Below are 18,798 nucleotides of genomic sequence, written 5' to 3'. Positions count from 1 at the left end.
GCCTGTACTCCCAGCTACTCGGGAGGCTGAAGCAGGAGAATCACTTGAACCCAGAGGCAGAGGTTTCTGTGAGCTGAGATAACACCACTGCACTCCAGCCTAGGTGACAGAGTGAGACTCCGTCTTCAAAAACAAAAACAAGGCCGGGCACGGTGGCTCAAGCCTGTAATCCCAGCACTTTGGGAGGCCGAGACGGGCGGATCACGAGGTCAGGAGATCGAGACCATCCTGGCTAACACGGTGAAACCCCGTCTCTACTAAAAAATAAAATTAGCCGGGCGAGGTGGCGGGCGCCTGTAGTCCCAGCTACTCGGGAGGCTGAGGCAGGAGAATGGCGTAAACCCGGGAGGCGGAGCTTGCAGTGAGCTGAGATCCGGCCACTGCACTCCAGCCTGGGCGGCAGAGTGAGACTCCGTCTCAAAAAAACAAAAACAAAAACAAAAACAAAACACAACAAAAAACCCCAGGAAGGAGGCCAGGCAGACACTTTTATGTTGTGTTGAAGGAACTAAGATTTTGCAAGGTTAAATGAACTGAGCTGAGGCCATAATGCATTCTTGCTGGCCCCAGAACATACGTCTTTGGACTTTTTTTTTTTTTTTTGAGGTAGAGTCTGGCTCTGTCACCCAGGCTGAAGTGCAATAGTGCAATCTTGGCTCACTGCAACCTCTGCCTCTAGGGTTCCAGTGATTCTCCTGCCTCAGCCTCCCAAGTGGCTGGGATTACAGGCACATACCACCATGCCCAGCCAATTTTTGTATTTTTAGTAGAGACGGGGCTTTGCCATGCTGGCCAGGCTAGTCTTGAACTCCTGACCTCAAGCAATCCACCCACCTCAGCCTCCCAAAGTGCTGGGATTACAGGCATGAGCCACTACGCCTGGCCTTCAGACTCTTTTTCTTTCCTGTCTACTCTGCTTTCTTTCTTTGCCAGTCCCACTATTTCTGCTCTCTCGCCATCCAGTTGACAAGGAAGAACGCAGGGGGAAAGTGAGAGTGCCTGGTCCTGCCCCCAGGGAGCTTCCGGCTGAGAAGATAATAGAGATTCCCGTGCAAATAATACCAGGCTGCAGTTTCCTGGAAAAAGGAGAAGGGGCTGCACTCAACCTGGGCGAGATGTGACTGGGGAGGGGAGGGAACAAAAGAAATAGGAGTATGAAACACGTTGTCTGTCTTTTTACCTTTGAAATCTTCCCCTTCTTTTTGCCCCTGATCCTTGTTCTCTCCTCCTGTCCCATCAGTGCTCCCTCTGCTCTCCCTAGATGTCCATCCACCTTCGGGAGGACAGCTCCCAGACCCACATACTGACGATGAAGGGTGCTCCGGAGAGGATCTTGGAGTTTTGTTCTACTTTTCTTCTGAATGGGCAAGAGCACCCAATGAACGATGAAATGAAGGAAGCCTTCCAAAAGGCCTATTTAGAACTGGGAGGTCTTGGGGAACGTGTGTTAGGTGAGGAGCTGTAGGAGAATTTTTTAAAGAATGGCATCAAAATGGTTATTATCCGTGGGGTGAGAAATCAAGGATGTTGGGGTAAGCAGATAGGAATGTAGAGTGCTGGATGACTACTGGTCCCTCCCTCTGTATCTCTCCAGGCTTCTGCTTCTTGAATCTGCCTAGCAGCTTCTCCAAGGGATTCCCGTTTAATACAGATGAAATAAATTTCCCCATGGATAACCTTTGTTTTGTGGGCCTCATATCCATGATTGACCCTCCCCGAACTGCCGTGCCTGATGCTGTGAGCAAGTGTCGTAGTGCAGGAATTAAGGTAAATAACTTGCCAGCCCAGGAGCCCCCAACCTGTCACAAGTTGGAGCATCTACTAGAAGGCCTTGCACAGAGTAGATGCTTAATAATCTTAGTTTAATTGAGCCGATTTCTGTTTCCTTGGGCTTCTGATTTCTATTTAATAGTAAGTTTCCTCTCTAGTTAGAATTCCACTTGTATTGAACATTAGAATCACCAGGGAGCCTTTACAAATTGGATGTCTAGGACACACCCCAGACCAATTTAATTAGAAACTCTCAGGATAGGATCTTGGCAAAAGTATTTTTAAAAACTTTCCTGGAGTTTCCAATGAGCAGAGAAGTCTGAGAACCAGTGTCCAGCACAGTGCTTCTCAGACCAACATGCATGCAGATCCCTCAGGGATTGTTTTGAAATGCATATTTGGCTTCAGAAGGTCCAGGGAAACCTGAAAGACTGCATTTTTGACAAGCTCCCAGGCGATGCTGTTGCTGCTGGTCTGCAGACCACACTAGGAATAGCAAAGTGCTAGAAGACATCGTGTAAATGTGCTGCCGAGATGGGTGGTAAAAGGGTGAGGCTAGGAGGGCTGGGGCTCTGGACCAGGCAATAGTGAGAATGAGATATTGAGAGCTGAAGGATCTTCAATGGGTGTGAACAGCTGCCCTAAGAGGTATATGTCCAGGTGTAAAAACTGGAAACCAAAAATCGGTCCGACCGAGAGTGAGGTTCAGCTTCAGAACAAACCCAGAGGTAGAAAATCCTCTTTGGTCAGGTTGGGCCTTGAACTTCATGGAATGGCAGCAATAGAATTCTTCAAATTCTGAGATGTTCTGTGTCCCATGTTTCCTGGGTCAAATTCTAAGACTCATACACATCTTTATAGTTTAGATATAGACACCTTCCCTGCTCATACCTTACATTCTGGATTACCTGTATATTCTGGCTCCTAGGTTTGGGGGATTGGAGGTATTTAAGGAGAACTAGGTGCTGTCTGTTGGAACTGGCTCTATGTTAGACCTATGACTATTGGCAGTTTGTCCGGGGTCAGTCTGGGCCATGTGTGCTGGGAGGGACTAGGGAACCTTGAGCAGTGATTGCCAGGTAGTGATCATTCCTGCATTCCTTCATTCAGTAATTATTTGTTGATGGCTTACTATGTGCTAGGCATTGTGCTAGGGCTAGGGCAGGAAACTTTACAAGGAAGCTACCCTTGCAGAGCTCTCAGTCTAGTGCGGGAGAGAGATAAACAGGCAATCACCAGACAGAGAAGTGTGGCAAGTGCTGAAATATGGCAGGAATGGAATGCTATGAAAGCACACAGCATGGGTATTCATCTTTGGGTAGAAATGGGACAGGACTAGGTACCAGGTATCCAAAACCAAGCTGAAACAAAGGGGCAGGGTGAGGCCACAGAAAGAAGAAAGGTAGAGTGAGAATTTCAATGCACTGGGCCTTAGATGAAATTTTGCTAGGCAGATGGATTATTCCAGACATTCCTTTGTTACCACTTGTTCTATGTGTAGGTGTTTCTGTCTTTGCACTTAAGGAAGCAGAATAGCTTCTGGAGCAATTAAATGAAATTCTGAATATAGTCAAATCTCTGGCTTATTCCTGGTAAATCTAGGATCCAAATTGTCCTGTTTTATGGTCTCATGGTCTTGACCCACTCCCGAGGGTTGAAATCACAGTAGCATGGTTTTTGGTCTATACCACAAGTTCTTGGGAATGAGCAACTGAAATCCTTGTTGAAAAAAAGCAGTGGTCTGTCAGTTCTTAGAGCAGAAAGATGAAGGATCCAGGCTCTGAAGATGATTCTGCTCCTCTTCCCTCCCCTTCTCAACCCAGGTGATCATGGTAACAGGAGATCATCCCATTACAGCTAAGGCCATTGCCAAGAGTGTGGGCATCATCTCAGAAGGCACTGAGACGGCAGAGGAAGTTGCTGCCCGGCTTAAGATCCCTATCAGCAAGGTTGATGCCAGGTGAGATCACTAAAGAACTCAAGATCTGCCATGTTCCCTCCATCCCCAGCCTGCCCCACGCAGAGGCCACTTTACTAAAGTTCTTGGAGTCTCCTTCAATAGGTAGGAAGCAAGATGAAGAAAGAAGTAAAGAGAGAAGTGGTTGACAAAAGTGTGGGGGAGGGAATAGGATGTGTTAATTTGGGGACAATATAGGGCTGGGGACAAGTGAGGAGACTAGGTTGAAAGAAGAAGCAATGAAGCTATAGTCAAGATTGGCACCAAGACCCCTGGTGAATTCTCAACACCCAAAACTAGCCTTTTGAAATTATTTTCCCTCAGTGCTGCCAAAGCCATTGTGGTGCATGGTACAGAACTAAAGGACTTACAGTCAAAGCAGCTTGATCAGATCCTCCAGAACCACACTGAGATTGTGTTTGCTCGGACCTCCCCTCAGCAGAAGCTCATCATTGTCGAGGGATGTCAGAGGCTGGTAAGGAAGGAAAAGGAGCCCCAAGGAAACTGGCAGAACTCTTGTGGCTTAGCCCAGTTCCAAACCAAGCAGAGGAACATATGGGCTGGGCTGGAGGAGACTCCAGAGAGTACCTATCTGGAACCTCCATGGTGGCCTTCAGTTTGGGGGCTCCCTGAAAGTTTAAATATCTCAGGAGGAGTGGGAGAAGAACGGGAGCCCTAGATCAAGCATGATTACATCAGGAAACGAGGGATGCAGAAATCATACTGATCTTTGGGACTAGTTCTGGATCTGATGCAATAAATTTTTCACTCCCTCTGTCTGGACTTCCTCAGGGAGCCATTGTGGCCGTGACGGGTGATGGGGTGAACGATTCCCCTGCGCTGAAGAAGGCTGACATTGGCATTGCCATGGGCATCTCTGGCTCTGACGTCTCTAAGCAGGCAGCCGACATGATCCTGCTGGACGACAACTTTGCCTCCATCGTCACGGGGGTGGAGGAGGGTGAGGAGGCAGGGTGCCCAGGGTGGAGACTTCAACCTTGGACTCAGGTGGGGGTTGGTGTACATCCCCTCTTTCTGTTTTCCCATCATCCGACCTCCATGAGCCTGTACGGGCTCAGAAGAAAATCACTATAAGACAAAATTTTGCAAATTAGATCAGCTGGTACATCACTATCTGCAACCCCTTTTGATGAGAGCAGATAAAAGTCCACTTTATTCATTTTATTTTCCTATCAGGGAGACTGGAACTCTGGTATAACATACCAGAGTTCTCACTGTCCACACTGTGAGGAATTCCAGTCCCCTCACTGGAATTCAAGTAGGCCCACAGCAAGTTCCAAGATGTAGCCACACCCCTGGAACTATTCCATGCACTGCCATCTTTAGGAGGGTCTTCTAGGAACCTGTTGCCTAAATAATGGTGACACATCAGGATCAGCTGGAGCCTGACCCATGAATTGACTGCATGAGCCCAATTACACACCCTCTGCCCCAGAGAATTGTGAAGAGCATGCCCTCCGGCAAACAGGAGAGCCCAAGAATTCTGCATTCCAGGTTCCCTGCTTTCTGCCTGGAGCTATCTTACTAAAACATATAGCAATCCACATCATAATAATGATTACCATTTTATTGAAACCTTGCATAATCTTGACATTTTGCTTGGTATTTTATATCCACTCAATTCGATAAGTTCGTTTGAACACTGATTATGTGGGAGGCACTATGCTTGATACTGGGGATACAATAGTAGGGAGAACAAAAGACACAAATCCCTGCCCTCATGTAACTTAATTTCTAGTGGGAATGACAGACAATCAAATAAGTAAATTATATAGTATGTTAAAAGAAGATAAGTGTCGTGGGACAGACCAAGCAGAGAGTGCAGAGAGGGATTCGGTCTTTGAAAAGGCAGTCGGTCGGACGCGGTGGCTCAAGCCTGTAATCCCAGCACTTTGGGAGGCCGAGACGGGCGGATCACGAGGTCAGGAGATCGAGACCATCCTGGCTAACACTGTGAAACCCCGTCTCTACTAAAAAATACAAAAAACTAGCCGGGCGAGGTGGCGGGCGCCTGTAGTCCCAGCTACTCGGGAGGCTGAGGCAGGAGAATGGCGTGAACCCGGGAGGCGGAGCTTGCAGTGAGCTGAGATCCGGCCACTGCACTCCAGCCCGGGCGACAGAGTGAGACTCCGTCTCAAAAAAAAAAAAAAAAAAAAAAGAGAAAAGGCAGTCAAGATGGGTGCAGCAATCTTGCAAGGCAGGAGGAATGAAACTCACAGAGGTGAGGGTGCCCAAGGTCACAGCTAGCTATGGCAGAAGATGGGATTTGAACACAAGTCTGTCCCAAGCCCCAGCTCTTTCCATTTCAGCCTTAATCTTGTAAAGGCTTTTATACTGACAGTCTCAAACATCACAGGATTAACCAGGCCCAACCCTGCTAATTTTCAGAGATCAGATAACGTTAGCTAGGGTGAATCTAAGAACAAAGAGTACACAGACGGCATGGCTCCGATTAAAATGCACACAATTTTGAAATAATACTGGGACCCTGGAGGTCTAGGACTTCCAGACCCTTTCCCGGACTGTGACACTTCTTTGAGGTGGCCTGTCTGTCCTGGAGCTGGTATGAGGGAGGTGTGTTCTCCCAGGGCTTCTCACAGAAGGTTGACCATCCTCCCCAGGCCGCCTGATCTTTGACAACCTGAAGAAATCCATCATGTACACCCTGACCAGCAACATCCCTGAGATCACCCCCTTCCTGATGTTCATCATCCTCGGTATACCCCTACCTCTGGGAACCATAACCATCCTCTGCATTGATCTCGGCACTGACATGGTAAGGGTCAAGCTGATGAGCAAGAGATTCCCAGAATTCTGCCTCCTAAGCTCCCTTCTTTCTGCCTGGAGCTACCTTACTAAAACTCATGACAACCCACTTATGACCCAGCTCTCGCACCTCCTGTGAGATGGATTGAGGCTGCGTCAAGACAGAAGGGTAGAGCTCGAATTACTGCTGAGTTTCCTTCTGAACTTTGTGACCCCTGTCGTCCCCACCCTCCATCCTCCAGGTCCCTGCCATCTCCTTGGCTTATGAGTCAGCTGAAAGCGACATCATGAAGAGGCTTCCACGGAACCCAAAGACGGATAATCTGGTGAACCACCGTCTCATTGGCATGGCCTATGGACAGATTGGTGCGCCCAGAGGAATGAGGAGTGGAGGGAGTGGGGAGTGGTTGCCCCTGCCTGGCAACGTGAGCCATCTCAGTTTGGAAGTCAGGGAGATATTTTCTCAGCAACAAACTGTTCTAGGCCCTGAAAACACAAAGAACCACTCACCTCTGATCTGCCCTTGACTTAGAGTCCAGTACAAAAGGAACAAACATACATAAAATGATAGCATCTCCAAGTGCCAAGTAATGAGTATAGACAGAACATGCTACAGGATTACAAAGCAAGTAGGCTAACCATTATGAGGATAGCCAGAAAAGCCTTATGCAGGAAATAGGACTTCAACTTGGTGTGGGAAAACGGGGCTTAGACTAGTAAGTGTATGGTCAGGTGTGGGAGACCAAAGGAGTGGGGAATTTCATATGGCACAGTTAGAGAGGAGTGAATAAATCAGGTTGGTAGAACCCTTAGTCTTTATAAAGTAGTGAAAAATAAGACTGTAGACATAGATATCAGTTGCGGTGGGGTCAGCCTTGACAGACATTTGAGAGTCATTAAAAGTCTTTGTTCTTGAGTTTCCAGGTGCAATGGTATTTCAGAAAATAGGGTGAGCGATGAACAGAGTAAGATCCTGTCTCAAAAAAAAAAAAAAAAAACAAATTGGGAGAGGGAATCAGTGGCCTCTAAAGTCCTTTTTAGTTTTAAGATTATATGATTCAAAGCTGACTCGGGGTCAGAGTTTAGAAATAAATGTCAGGGCTTGAAGGAAAGTCCCACAGAGATGAGAGATGACAGGCTCAGGCTGCTGATGGCAAGACTCTTCCGCATTACTCTTCAGACACACACCAGCCCAGCCAGAAGCAAGTCCCAGCCCCTAGCCCTCCCCTGGCCTACCTTTTGGGGCCCTTCTCTGAACCAAGCTCCCCTGTCCTGCAACTCTGTCATTCACAGGGATGATCCAGGCTCTGGCTGGATTCTTTACCTACTTTGTAATCCTGGCTGAGAATGGTTTTAGGCCTGTTGATCTGCTGGGCATCCGCCTCCACTGGGAAGATAAATACTTGAATGACCTGGAGGACAGCTACGGACAGCAGTGGGTGAGTAGAAGGGATAAGGTAGGAGCTGAGACCAGTAAGAGTGAGAGTGACAGGGGAGAGTGGGTCTAGCAAATTTTTTAAGCGGCAAGAAGGGAAGCACCCCACAAGCAGAGCCGATGCCTTTTCTTCAGTCCTGTATGAGCATTCTCACACTTGCCCTCAGTCTCCAGTCACAACAGCAAATCCTCTTCTGTTTAGCACAGGCTCATTCCAGCTGGCTCCTCCTGTCTGTTGTCTGGCCCTGCCTGTCTGGGTCCTTTGGCTCCTTGAAGTCTTTGTCATATCAACTTTTCTGAGCTGGTTTCTGTTGTCCCAGGTTCTAACCATGATTGCCCCAGAAATAAATGCTGGGTCCTCTCCTGTTATACTCTTCCTCCCTGACAGTTCAAATGATATGATTTAAAATTTGAGACCAGACACGGTGGCTCACATCTGTAATCTCAGCACTTTGGGAGGTGGGTGGATCACCTGAGGTTGGGAGTCAAGACCAGTCTGACCAACATGGAGATACTCCATCTCTACTAAAAGTACAAAATTAGCTGGGCGTGGTGGCGTGTGCCTGTAATCCCAACCACTCAGGAGGCTGGGACAGGAGAATCACTTGAACCCGAGGGGCAAATGTTGCAGTGAGCCCAAATCATGCCATTGCACTCCAGCCTGGGCAACAAGAGTAAAACTCTGTCTCAAAAACTAACTAAATAAATATAAATTCTGAAAACTGTCCGGGCACAGTAACTCACGCCTTTAATCCCAGCCCTTTGGGAAGCAGAGGCAGATGGATTACGAGGTCAAGAGATTGAGACCATCCTGGCCAACATGAGGAAACCCCGTCTCTACTAAAAATACAAAAATTAGCTGGGGATGGTGGCGCGTGCCTGTAATCCCAGCTACTCAGGAGGCTGAGGCAGGAAAATCGCTTGATCCCAGGAGGCGGAGATTGCAGTGAGCTGAGATTGCGCCACTGTACTTCAGCCTGGTGACAGAGCGAGACTCCGTCTCAAAGAAAAAAAAATCTGAAAACCTATTTTCTTTGTATATCCCTTCCTAATCATTCTAAACCTTTTTAACCTAGAGAATACCTCTCTATAGTTGTCTTTTCTAACATCCAAGATGAATGAAGCTCAAACCGAAGCCCTCTCCCCAACAATATGTGTGCAAGAATTTTAGTAAGTATGCTTTTTTGGTATCTGTGAATACTCCTGTCCCAATTTCTAGGACAGTGGGACATGTGACATGTGACACCAATTATTGCTAGAATTGTAGTGTCACAGAGGACACAGTCAATTATCATCATTCTACAGATGAGGAAACTGATCTAGGAAGATTCTGTAACTTGCTCAAAGTCCCACAGTGAATCCCTAAAACAGCTAGACTTGAATTCTGGACTCCTGATCCCTGCCCAGCACTTTCCCACTTCACCATGATGTCTCCAAACCTAGCCAATTGCAGGCTTCTCAAATTGTGTTCAAATCTGAATTGCTGGGAAGATGCCCCTCACTTGGCTTCCGCTAGCTGAGTCTTATAAAGGCCATCAGATGTTAATATTCCCAGCTATCAACACTGCTCCAGGATCCAATGACACCCAAAGTTCTCATTGCTGTGCACCCTGCCGACATCTCAACTCCCAGCTCAAGCCCTTGTTTTCCATCTTGATACTTCCTCCCTGTTGCCAAGATGCAACATGACATAAATTTATTGACAGTAAATTAATGGTAATTAAAAGTAATTTGAGGTAAAAAGTTAAGAATTCCCCCCTGCACACTGAAGGCCTCTTGAAGTATCACAAAAATGTGTTGAGAACAGTTGCCCTGAGCAACAAACTCTATAAAGGCGCATCCGTGTCTCTTGTATGACTGTAATTTTCAGATAATCTAGTATAGAGCCACCCACCCAGGAAGTGCATGATGCACTGTAGAAGCAAGGATCGCTCCTTGCTTTCTAAATATCTTTCATTAATTCCAGTGATTCCTCCACTCACTTGTTCATTCAGACAATATTTACTGAGCATCTTCTATGTACCAGGTACTGTTCTAGGGCCTGGGGATATGACAGTGAACAAAAATCATCAAGTTATTGCTCTCATGGAGCTTATTTCTAGGTAGGGATGGGAAGACAGATAATAACCAAATATATAACATATTTAATCAAGAGATTGTAAGTCCAAGGGGGTACAAGAAGTGTTGGAACTAGGATACTAGAGTGAGATGGAATTATAAAAATGCTGGTCAGAGAGAGAAAGATGCTTGAAATTACAAAGAAATAATAGGTATTGGAAAGGACAGTATCTAGAGTTTAAGGATGGGAGCAAGCAGCCCAGGTGGGGAGTGGAGGACAATATCATTGGAAGAGAAGATCAAGGAACTGTGAGACCACGGCATTGGAAGGATCATCAACATGGACTTTTCAATCTCCAAAAACAAGGACAGAAGTAATAGTGGAGTAACAGTGTCAGAAGCTAAAATCTTCAAGAAATGACAGTGAGTGATACAGGAAATGGCGACTGACTGTGATGGACAGTTGTGGGATGATCTGATGCACACAAACATGCTGATTGGTCTTATTCTAAGTTCCATGCTTGGCTCATCAATTTCCAGCCTTTGTCTTGTCTTCTATCGTTTAAGGCTCTATATTCCTCTCCAAGTACAACTTTTCCCCATCCCATGGGGTTTGATACGTAGTATTTCATGATTGTGCAGTCTTCCATATTTTCAAATTTATTTGATCTACGAGTTATTTATAAACATGCTGTTTTAGTTTTTAAAACAGAAGCTTTTCTGTCCAGTCTAATTTAGATGCACCTCTTCTGTGTTCCCACAGCCCTCTGCAATCTCTCTTTTATAACCTACCTAATTGTGCTGACATGGTTAGCATATTTATTTTCCCCACTAGACTCTAAGTTCCTTATGTGTAAAGTGTGAATGACAGAGCAAACGAATGAATGAATGTCTCCTATCTGATACCACTCTTTGGGGTATTTCTTTCCCCCCTGTATTCACACTGTCCTCTGGCCCCACCCTTTCTGACCTATATCTCCTGACTCTGCCTTCCTCTCTTTTTATTGCTTTTTTCTTTTTTTTTTTGAGACAGAGTCTCACTCTGTTGCCCAGACTGGAGTGCAGTGGCGCCTCCCAGGTTCACGCCATTCTCTCACCTCAGCCTCCCAAGCAGCTGGGACTACAGGCACTCACCACCACGTCCGGCTAATTTTTTGTATTTTTCAGTACAGACAGGGTTTCACCATGTTGGCCAGGATGGTCTTGATCTCCTGACCTCGTGATCCACCTGCCTCGGCCTCCCAAAGTGCTGGGATTACAGGCGTGAGTCACCGTGCCCAGCCCTGCCTTCCTCTCTAACTCTACCTTCTTCTCTTACCCCTTCTTATTAGCTCAATCCATATTTATTGAGCCATGCTACATGCCATCCACTGAACTAAGCACAGGGAGAGGACATAGAGCTAAATAAGGCAAGTAGTTTTTCTTGAGAAGCTCTCAGTCAGGCAAGGAAAACACAAACAAATCATAATACAACATGAAAAGCGCTAAAACAGAGACATCTGTGAAGTGCTGTGGGGGTCTAAAGAGTGAGGACCTGGCTGGGTGTGGTGGCTCACACCTGTAATCCCAGCACTTTGGGAGGCAAAGGCAGTCAAATTGCCTGAGGTCAGGAGTTCGAGACCAGTCTGGCCAATATGGTGAAACCCCATCTCTACTAAAAATACACAAAATTAGCCGGGTGTGGTGGCAGGTGCCTGTAGTCCCAGCTATTCAGGAGGCTGAGGCAGGATAATTGCTTGAACCGGGGAGGCAGAAGTTGCAGTAAGCAAAGACCACACCATTGCACTCCAGCCTGGGCAACAAAAGTGATACTTCCTCTCAAAAAAAAAAAAAGAAGACCTGACTCAGCCCTGGGGTCCTAGAAGGTGGGAGAGGGAAGAAGCTTTAGGGTGTACAGAATCCCCTTCTGACGCTGTCTCCTCCTCCCTGCCCTCTCCAGACCTATGAGCAACGAAAAGTTGTGGAGTTCACGTGCCAAACGGCCTTTTTTGTCACCATCGTGGTTGTGCAGTGGGCGGATCTCATCATCTCCAAGACTCGCCGCAACTCAGCTTTCCAGCAGGGCATGAGGTGAACATCCCACAAAACAGCCCCAACACTCTCCCAAGCCCTACACACCAGAAAATACCATTTCCCCCTGTCTTCTCCTCTCCCTCACCGTCACACCCATGAATGTTTCTACCCAGAAACAAAGTCCTAATATTTGGGATCCTGGTGGAGACACTCTTGGCTGCATTTCTGTCCTACACTCCAGGCATGGACGTGGCCCTGCGAATGTACCCACTCAAGTGAGTAAGGGAAGGGATGCAAGCAGGGGATGTCCAGGAATGGGGGAGCATGTAGAGGAAGAGTGTGTTTCACTAGGATTGTAATGAGCCAGGAGCTGCCTGGATACATGGAGCTACATGTACACTCAGTGGTACAAGGAGAGTCATCTGCGCTCTGATAAGTGGATCTTATTTAGGGAGATATTAGAGACTGTGCCAAATGATCACAACCCACTAGACACACAAATTTAGCAGACTTACCAGTGTTTAACAGAATGAAATCTTTTTCGTGATGATGTGTGCTGTAGTTGTCCAAGGATACATATTGCTTGGAGCTGAAGTAACCATAAAAATAGCCTAATCTATGCTTAGCTAATTCTGTTGTACTTATGCAAATATGTTTTAATGTATATGTATGTGATCATGCCTACTGAAATTCTTATTGTCTGGTGCCTTCTCTTGTTCAACTCCAGGTTTTTGCTTTGTTTTGCCTTGCATTAACATTAGTATATGCTTGATGTGGAAAAATTTATATTTAAAAATGTACAGAGAAAAAAGCAAATGTTCCATTCCACTCCCATCCCCATTACCCAACCCAACTTGCATAGGTAGCCTCCATTAAGGATGTAGTATGTATTCTTCCAACACATTTTTTTTTTGAGACAGAGTTTTGCTCTTATTGCCCAGGCTGGAGTGAAATGGCACATTCTCGGTTCACTGCAACCTCCACCTCCCTGGTTCAAGTGATTCTCCTGCCTCAGCCTCCTGAGTAGCTGGGATTACAGGCACCCACCACCATGCCCAGCTAATTTTTTGTATTTTTAGTAGAGATGGGGTTTCACCATGTTGGCCAGGCCGGTCTCGAACTCCCAACCTCAGGTGATCCACCCGCCTCTGCCTCCCAAAATGATGGGATTACAGGCATGAGCCACCACACCTGTCCTTCTTCCAACACATTTCTGTGTATGTCCGTACTCTGCTCACCTTTCCATCCCTTGTAGTGTTTTACACGATGCTTTATACAACGTAGGCACTCAATTAATGTTTAATAGGAGACGTTGGCACTGGCCTTAGACACTGACAATCCCAGGTGGAAGTCTCAACTCTACTATGTATTATTCTGTGACCTTGGACAAGTATGGAACCACTCTGAGCCTCAGCTACACCTGCAAAGTCTCAATAATACACTCCAGGGATGGACCTTGCAGAGTGTTGTGAGATTTACACGTAGAAATGGGCATAAAGCACCAAGCATGTTTGGGTCATGGTGGATGCCTTGTTACTAGTAGCTTTATTCTTGTTGCTATTAATGCCATTATAGACATAATAACAAATGCAGTTGAGTATTATCTGTGCTTTCAAACACTCTGTGTACACCTTAACCATAAAACTTAGCACCTAATATTGCGATTCTGTATTCTGTGTGTGTGTGTTCACCCTCTTTTCTCTGATTCCCCTGAGTTCCTTGAGAGCTACATGAGACCAACATGTTGTCATTTTTATTTCCCCAATACCTAACACAGACACAGAGTATATAAAACAATTGTTTGTTGAATGAAGGGGTGGGGTGGCTATTTGTGTAGAAATGTTTATATTTGTGTGCATGTGGAATGAGCTATGGCCCAGGCCTGTACTGTCCAATACGGTATATCCATATACCGTATATCAATATACGACTACTGTGCTTTCGATATATGAGACTAGTGAGACTGGGGAAGTAAATTTGTAATTTTATTCAATTTTAATTAAAGTCAAAAACTAAAGCAATGTGAAATATTTTTCTATATTACAACTTCATTATTTTGTTGGACCACATTCCCCTTCAACTGTTGAAATTTTATATCTGAGTTCAGACATTCTGTCAGTGAAAAATATTCACTGAATTTCCAAGACTTAGGATGAGAAGAAGAATGTAAAGTATCTTATTGATAATGCCTTTTTTTTTTTTTTTTTTTTGAGATGGAGTCTCACTCAGTTGCCCAGGCTGGAGTGCAGTAGCACAATCTCAGCTCACTGCAACCTCCACTTCCCTGGTTCAAGCAATTCTCCTGCCTCAGCCTCCTGAGTAGCTGGGATTACAGGCACGCATCACCACGCCCAGCTAATTTTTGTGTTTTTAGTTTAATCATGTTGGTCAGGCTGGTCTTAAACTCCTGACCTTGTGATCCACCCACCTCGGCCTCCCAAAGTGCTGGGATTACAGGCATGAGCCACCGCACCCGACCTTGATAATGCTAATATTGAGGCGGGGGTGTAGTGGCTCCAATCCCAGCACTTTGGGAGGCCAAGGTGGGGGGATCGCTTAAGGCCAAGAGTTCAAGACCAGACTGTACACAAACTGAGACATTGTCTCAACAAGAAAATTTAAAACTTAGCCAGGTGTAGCGGTGCACACTGACGGTCCCAGTTACTCAGGAGGCTGAGGCAGTAAGATGGCTTGAGCCCAGGAGTTCCAGACTGCAGCAAGTTATGATCGTGCCACTGCACTCCAGCCTGGAGGACACAGCAAGTCCCTGTCTCTATAAAACACATTAAATGTAATTAAAATAAATAATGTTTATATTGATTACATATTTAAATGATAATGTTTTTGATATATTGGGTTAAATAAAAATATTATTAAAATTAACTTCATCTGTTTTATTTTACTTATGTTAATGTGGCTACTAGAAAATATTAAATTTTACATGTGGCTCACATGATATTTCTATTGGACAGTGCTGGTCTAGGCCATTTCTTCTGTCACTCAAGGGAACAACTGCTGTCCTGATTCAGCCCCTCCCCAGAATCCATCTTCCTGGTCTATTTATAAAAAGAGGTTGAGGAAGAAAACAATGTCCCCATCTTTGTAATACAGAAGCATCAGTATACTCGCTGACAAAGTATCCCCACACTAGATGTCTCAGATAGACCCCTCCTGCTCAGACAACCTCCCCTTTGTGGGCACAAGCCCTAGAGTATGCAGAGAGCACACGGGTCTCCGTCAGTGGCTCCACAAATGTTGGCAGAGAATCTTGTGAACATTGCATGCATCTCTAACATGACATTTATCATATTATATTATCATTGGCCTTTTTTTTTTTTTTCCGAGGAAGTCTCGGTCTCGCTCTGTCGCCCAGGCTGGAGCACCGTGGTGCAATCTCCGCTCACTGCAACCTCCACTTCCCAGGTTCAAGCAATTCTCCTGCCTCAGCCTCCTGAGTAGCTGGGATTACAGGCACATGCCACCACACCCAGCTAATTTTTGTATTTTTAGTAGAGCCAGGGTTTCATCATATTGGTCAGGATGGTCTCAAACTCCTGACCTCATGATCCGCCTGCCTTGGCCTCCCAAAGTGCTGGGACTACAAGTGTGAGCCATCACACCCGGCTATCACTGGCTCTTTATGTTTCTGTCTCATGCTTCTCTTCTCCACTCCCAATCACTAATCCCACAGGCTTTGACCTCCTCAAAGGTAGGTCTCAGGCCGGGCACGATGGCTCATGCCTATAATCCTAGCACTTTGGGAGGCTGAGGAGGGTGGATTGCCTGAGTTCAAAAGTTCAAGACCAGCCTGGGCAACGTGGCGAAAATACAAAAAATGTAGTCTCTACTAAAAATACAAAAAATTGTCCAGGCACGGTGGCTCACACCTGTAATCCTAGCACTTTGGGAGGCCTAAGCAGGCAGATCACAAGGTCAGGAGTTCGAGACCATCTTGATCAACACAGTAAAACCCCATCTCTACTAAAAATACAAAAGTTAGCTGGGCGTGGTGGTGCACACCTGTAGTCCCAGCTACTCAGGAGGCTGAGGCAGGAGAATCACTTGAACCTGGGCGGTGGAGTTTGCAGTAAGCCGAGATCATGCCACTGCACTCCACCCTCGGTGACAGAGTGAGACTGTCTCAAAAAATGCAAAAAATGCAAAAAATTAGCTGGGAGTGGTGGTGCGCACCTGTAATCTCAGCTACTTAGGAGGCTGAGGCATGAGAATCACTCAAATCAGGGAGGCAGAGGTTGCCTCACTAGCCGAGGTTGCTCCACTGTACTCCGGCCTGGGCAACAGAACGAGACTCTGTCTCAAAGAAAAAGGAAGGGTCAACCAGATCTTACTCAACTGCACTGTCCCCAGCACAGTCCCAGACACACAGTAGACACAAGCAATGAAACATGCAATTCCTGTGCATTACTCTCTGCACCTGTCCTCTAGCATCTGTCTCTCCTGCCATGCTGATTGGCTCTTGCTCTCTACAGGATAACCTGGTGGCTCTGTGCCATTCCCTACAGTATTCTCATCTTCATCTATGATGAAATCAGAAAACTCCTCATCCGTCAGCACCCGGGTGGTGAGCACCCTCCCCTGGGCCCCGCTCTGACTGAGTGGTCACCAGCTCCCTGACTAGCTCCGCCATCCTGCCTAGTCCCTCCAGACCCACCACTGACTTTCTCCCCTCCTCGCTGCCAGCCTTGACTGCACCTGGAACCCAGACCTCTCCACCCCTTGGCTGCACCCCCCCGCTCCATCTGACCCTCAGTGCCCTGTGTTCCAGACGTCCCACCTCCAACCTTGTCCCTGCTTTCCCTTCTGCCTGTCTCCCCTGGATGCCTCTCCTCCCTTCTTCCAGTTCACACTAGCCTCTTCTCTTCCACAGGTTGGGTGGAGAGGGAGACGTACTACTGAACTCAGCAGAGGAAGAGCTTCCTGTGGCACAGGGGTGTCGTGAGAGCTGGGGTGGGGCCAGAGATTATAAGTTTGACACAACATCTGAGACACTAGGATGAATTATCTTGGATGAGAAAGATGGGAAATCCTGGGCTAGCTTGAGGGCATCACAGGCAGAGGATGAGGTGGGCTGAAGGGAAGCCCAGCCTGCATCTAGCTGGAGCCCTGCAGGGAGGGGCATGATCCTGCTGAATCCCGTAGCCAGTCTAGACAGTAAGTGTCTGGAAAAGCCCTCACCGGCTGGATGTGTCAAATCTGATATTAGGGGAGTGGGGATTACTGTGAAGCTCCCTCCACAGGTCTTCATGATGACCAGGCTGGGGAAGTGTTTTAAGGACCAGAGTCAAGGCTGGGATAGGATCAGTATCAAGCATCCTTGCCCTTTAAAGTCACTCTCTGAGCCACTGGACAGCAAGGACAGGGCAAATGATTGCCTCAAAACTCCAGCTGAGATCAGAGAAATGGAAAGTGGGGGGAGAGAGGAGCAGCTGAGCCACACATAGGAGAGGGTCCACAGCATCCACACGGGGTGGGTGGGGTGGACTCATCTGACCACACCTTGCAGTTTGTGAGACCAGTTTGCAGACCACAGCGCTGTGGTGCTAGAAGAGATCAGACTGCATCCGTGAAAAGTCTGAAGTCCGGAGAGGTTAAATGACTTGGGAACGGTCATGTGCTGAGTGGTGTCCCTCATCTGAGAAAGGGACAGGTAGGAGGGACAGACTCCAGGCATACTGGTGGTCCCTGCCCTCTGTCATCAGGACTCCTCAACCCCATTCTGACCCTCAGCCTGTTTTCTCTGGTGTAACCTTGAGATAGAGGCTATAACAAGACTTTCTGAATCCCTGTGGCCTTTACTATAGGTAAAGCAGCCACCCATGCTCTGCATGGGGTGATGGACTTTCCCAAGAGACTGGCCTCTGTGCCTGGGCCCAGGTGCCTTCTCAGATGAGTGAAAAGTCCTGGGGGGCCTTTCTCTCCTGCCCCCCTTCATCTCAGCATTTCTTCCTTCCCCTTCACCCAGTCATTCACTTTTGCTCTGTGAGCCCCTCCACCGTGCCATGTGGGTCAGTTCATTCTCAGGCCTCTTTCAGAGGAGACCTTTGGCTGTGCCCAAATGTATACAGGGTGGAAGAGAAATGCTAAAGAAAGCTAGGGGAAAACCATCAGTTATTATCCAAAACAAAACACATGTACTAGGAGTCAGCACACTATGCCTAACACTGGGACAAGGGCTTTATATACACCATCAAGTAAGTCACATAAATATTTCCCTACCACCCACTCCATGTTATCCAAGAAGAAAGCAAGGTCTGTCAGTTTTCAGAACGTGTGCCCTTAATCACTTTCAGACTAGTCTTTCAGTGAGGGCTGGGTCAAAAATACACAAAAACAAAACAAAGCAAACAAAACAACAACAACAAAAATAGGCTAGTGATGGGGAAGGACCCGGGGTGGGTCTGGAGGATGAGAGGCCATGGGCTAGCAAGGAGAAGGCCATCATGAGTATTGCCCGCCATTTTCCCTACATCAGGCCCCTCCTCAGAGGTCTCTCTCCCTCTTCTCCTCCCTCTTCCAACACAAGGTCTCCTAGGGACAGTGCTATATCAGCCTGGGGTCCTTCCCCAGTTGCTGACATGGCTGAACCAGACCCTGGAAGATCAATGGGCCAGGGTATATGTGAGTGAGGTGGGAAGCAGGAGCACAGAGGGGCCAGCTCCTCAGGTTTCAGTAGCAGGAGCTTCAGGTGTCTGGTGGGTTAAAAATACAGAGGCCCCAACTCACGGTCATTTGATACCAGTGGTTGAGGCTTCTCAAG

The 18,798-nt window shown here is 47.0% G+C and overlaps 1 protein-coding gene across 2 annotated transcripts in view; it reads left to right on the top strand.

Moving 5' to 3' along the window:
* ATP1A4 (ATPase, Na+/K+ transporting, alpha 4 polypeptide) overlaps positions 1-17,215 on the top strand; it is a 36,513-nt gene extending 19,298 nt beyond the window's left edge. Inside the window, exons 11-22 of one of the 2 annotated variants that reach the window (XM_011957657.1) lie at positions 1,262-1,451; positions 1,595-1,767; positions 3,594-3,730; positions 4,052-4,202; positions 4,520-4,688; positions 6,370-6,524; positions 6,757-6,880; positions 7,808-7,953; positions 11,947-12,077; positions 12,194-12,295; positions 16,511-16,602; positions 16,909-17,215. In XM_011957657.1, coding sequence (XP_011813047.1) covers positions 1,262-1,451; positions 1,595-1,767; positions 3,594-3,730; positions 4,052-4,202; positions 4,520-4,688; positions 6,370-6,524; positions 6,757-6,880; positions 7,808-7,953; positions 11,947-12,077; positions 12,194-12,295; positions 16,511-16,602; positions 16,909-16,937 — 1,599 coding nt within the window. In that variant the 3' untranslated portion in view covers positions 16,938-17,215. The remainder of the gene's footprint in view (positions 1-1,261; positions 1,452-1,594; positions 1,768-3,593; positions 3,731-4,051; positions 4,203-4,519; positions 4,689-6,369; positions 6,525-6,756; positions 6,881-7,807; positions 7,954-11,946; positions 12,078-12,193; positions 12,296-16,510; positions 16,603-16,908) is intronic. The other variant, XM_011957658.1, reaches the window with a different exon arrangement.
* The last annotated feature ends 1,583 nt before the right edge of the window (positions 17,216-18,798 follow it).

This window comes from Colobus angolensis, unplaced genomic scaffold (genome assembly GCF_000951035.1).
Source record: "Colobus angolensis palliatus isolate OR3802 unplaced genomic scaffold, Cang.pa_1.0 Scaffold447, whole genome shotgun sequence".
Taxonomy (NCBI): Eukaryota; Metazoa; Chordata; class Mammalia; order Primates; family Cercopithecidae; genus Colobus; species Colobus angolensis.
Note: the sequence above shows the minus strand (reverse complement) of the source record. Positions and strands in the feature narration are given on the sequence as shown.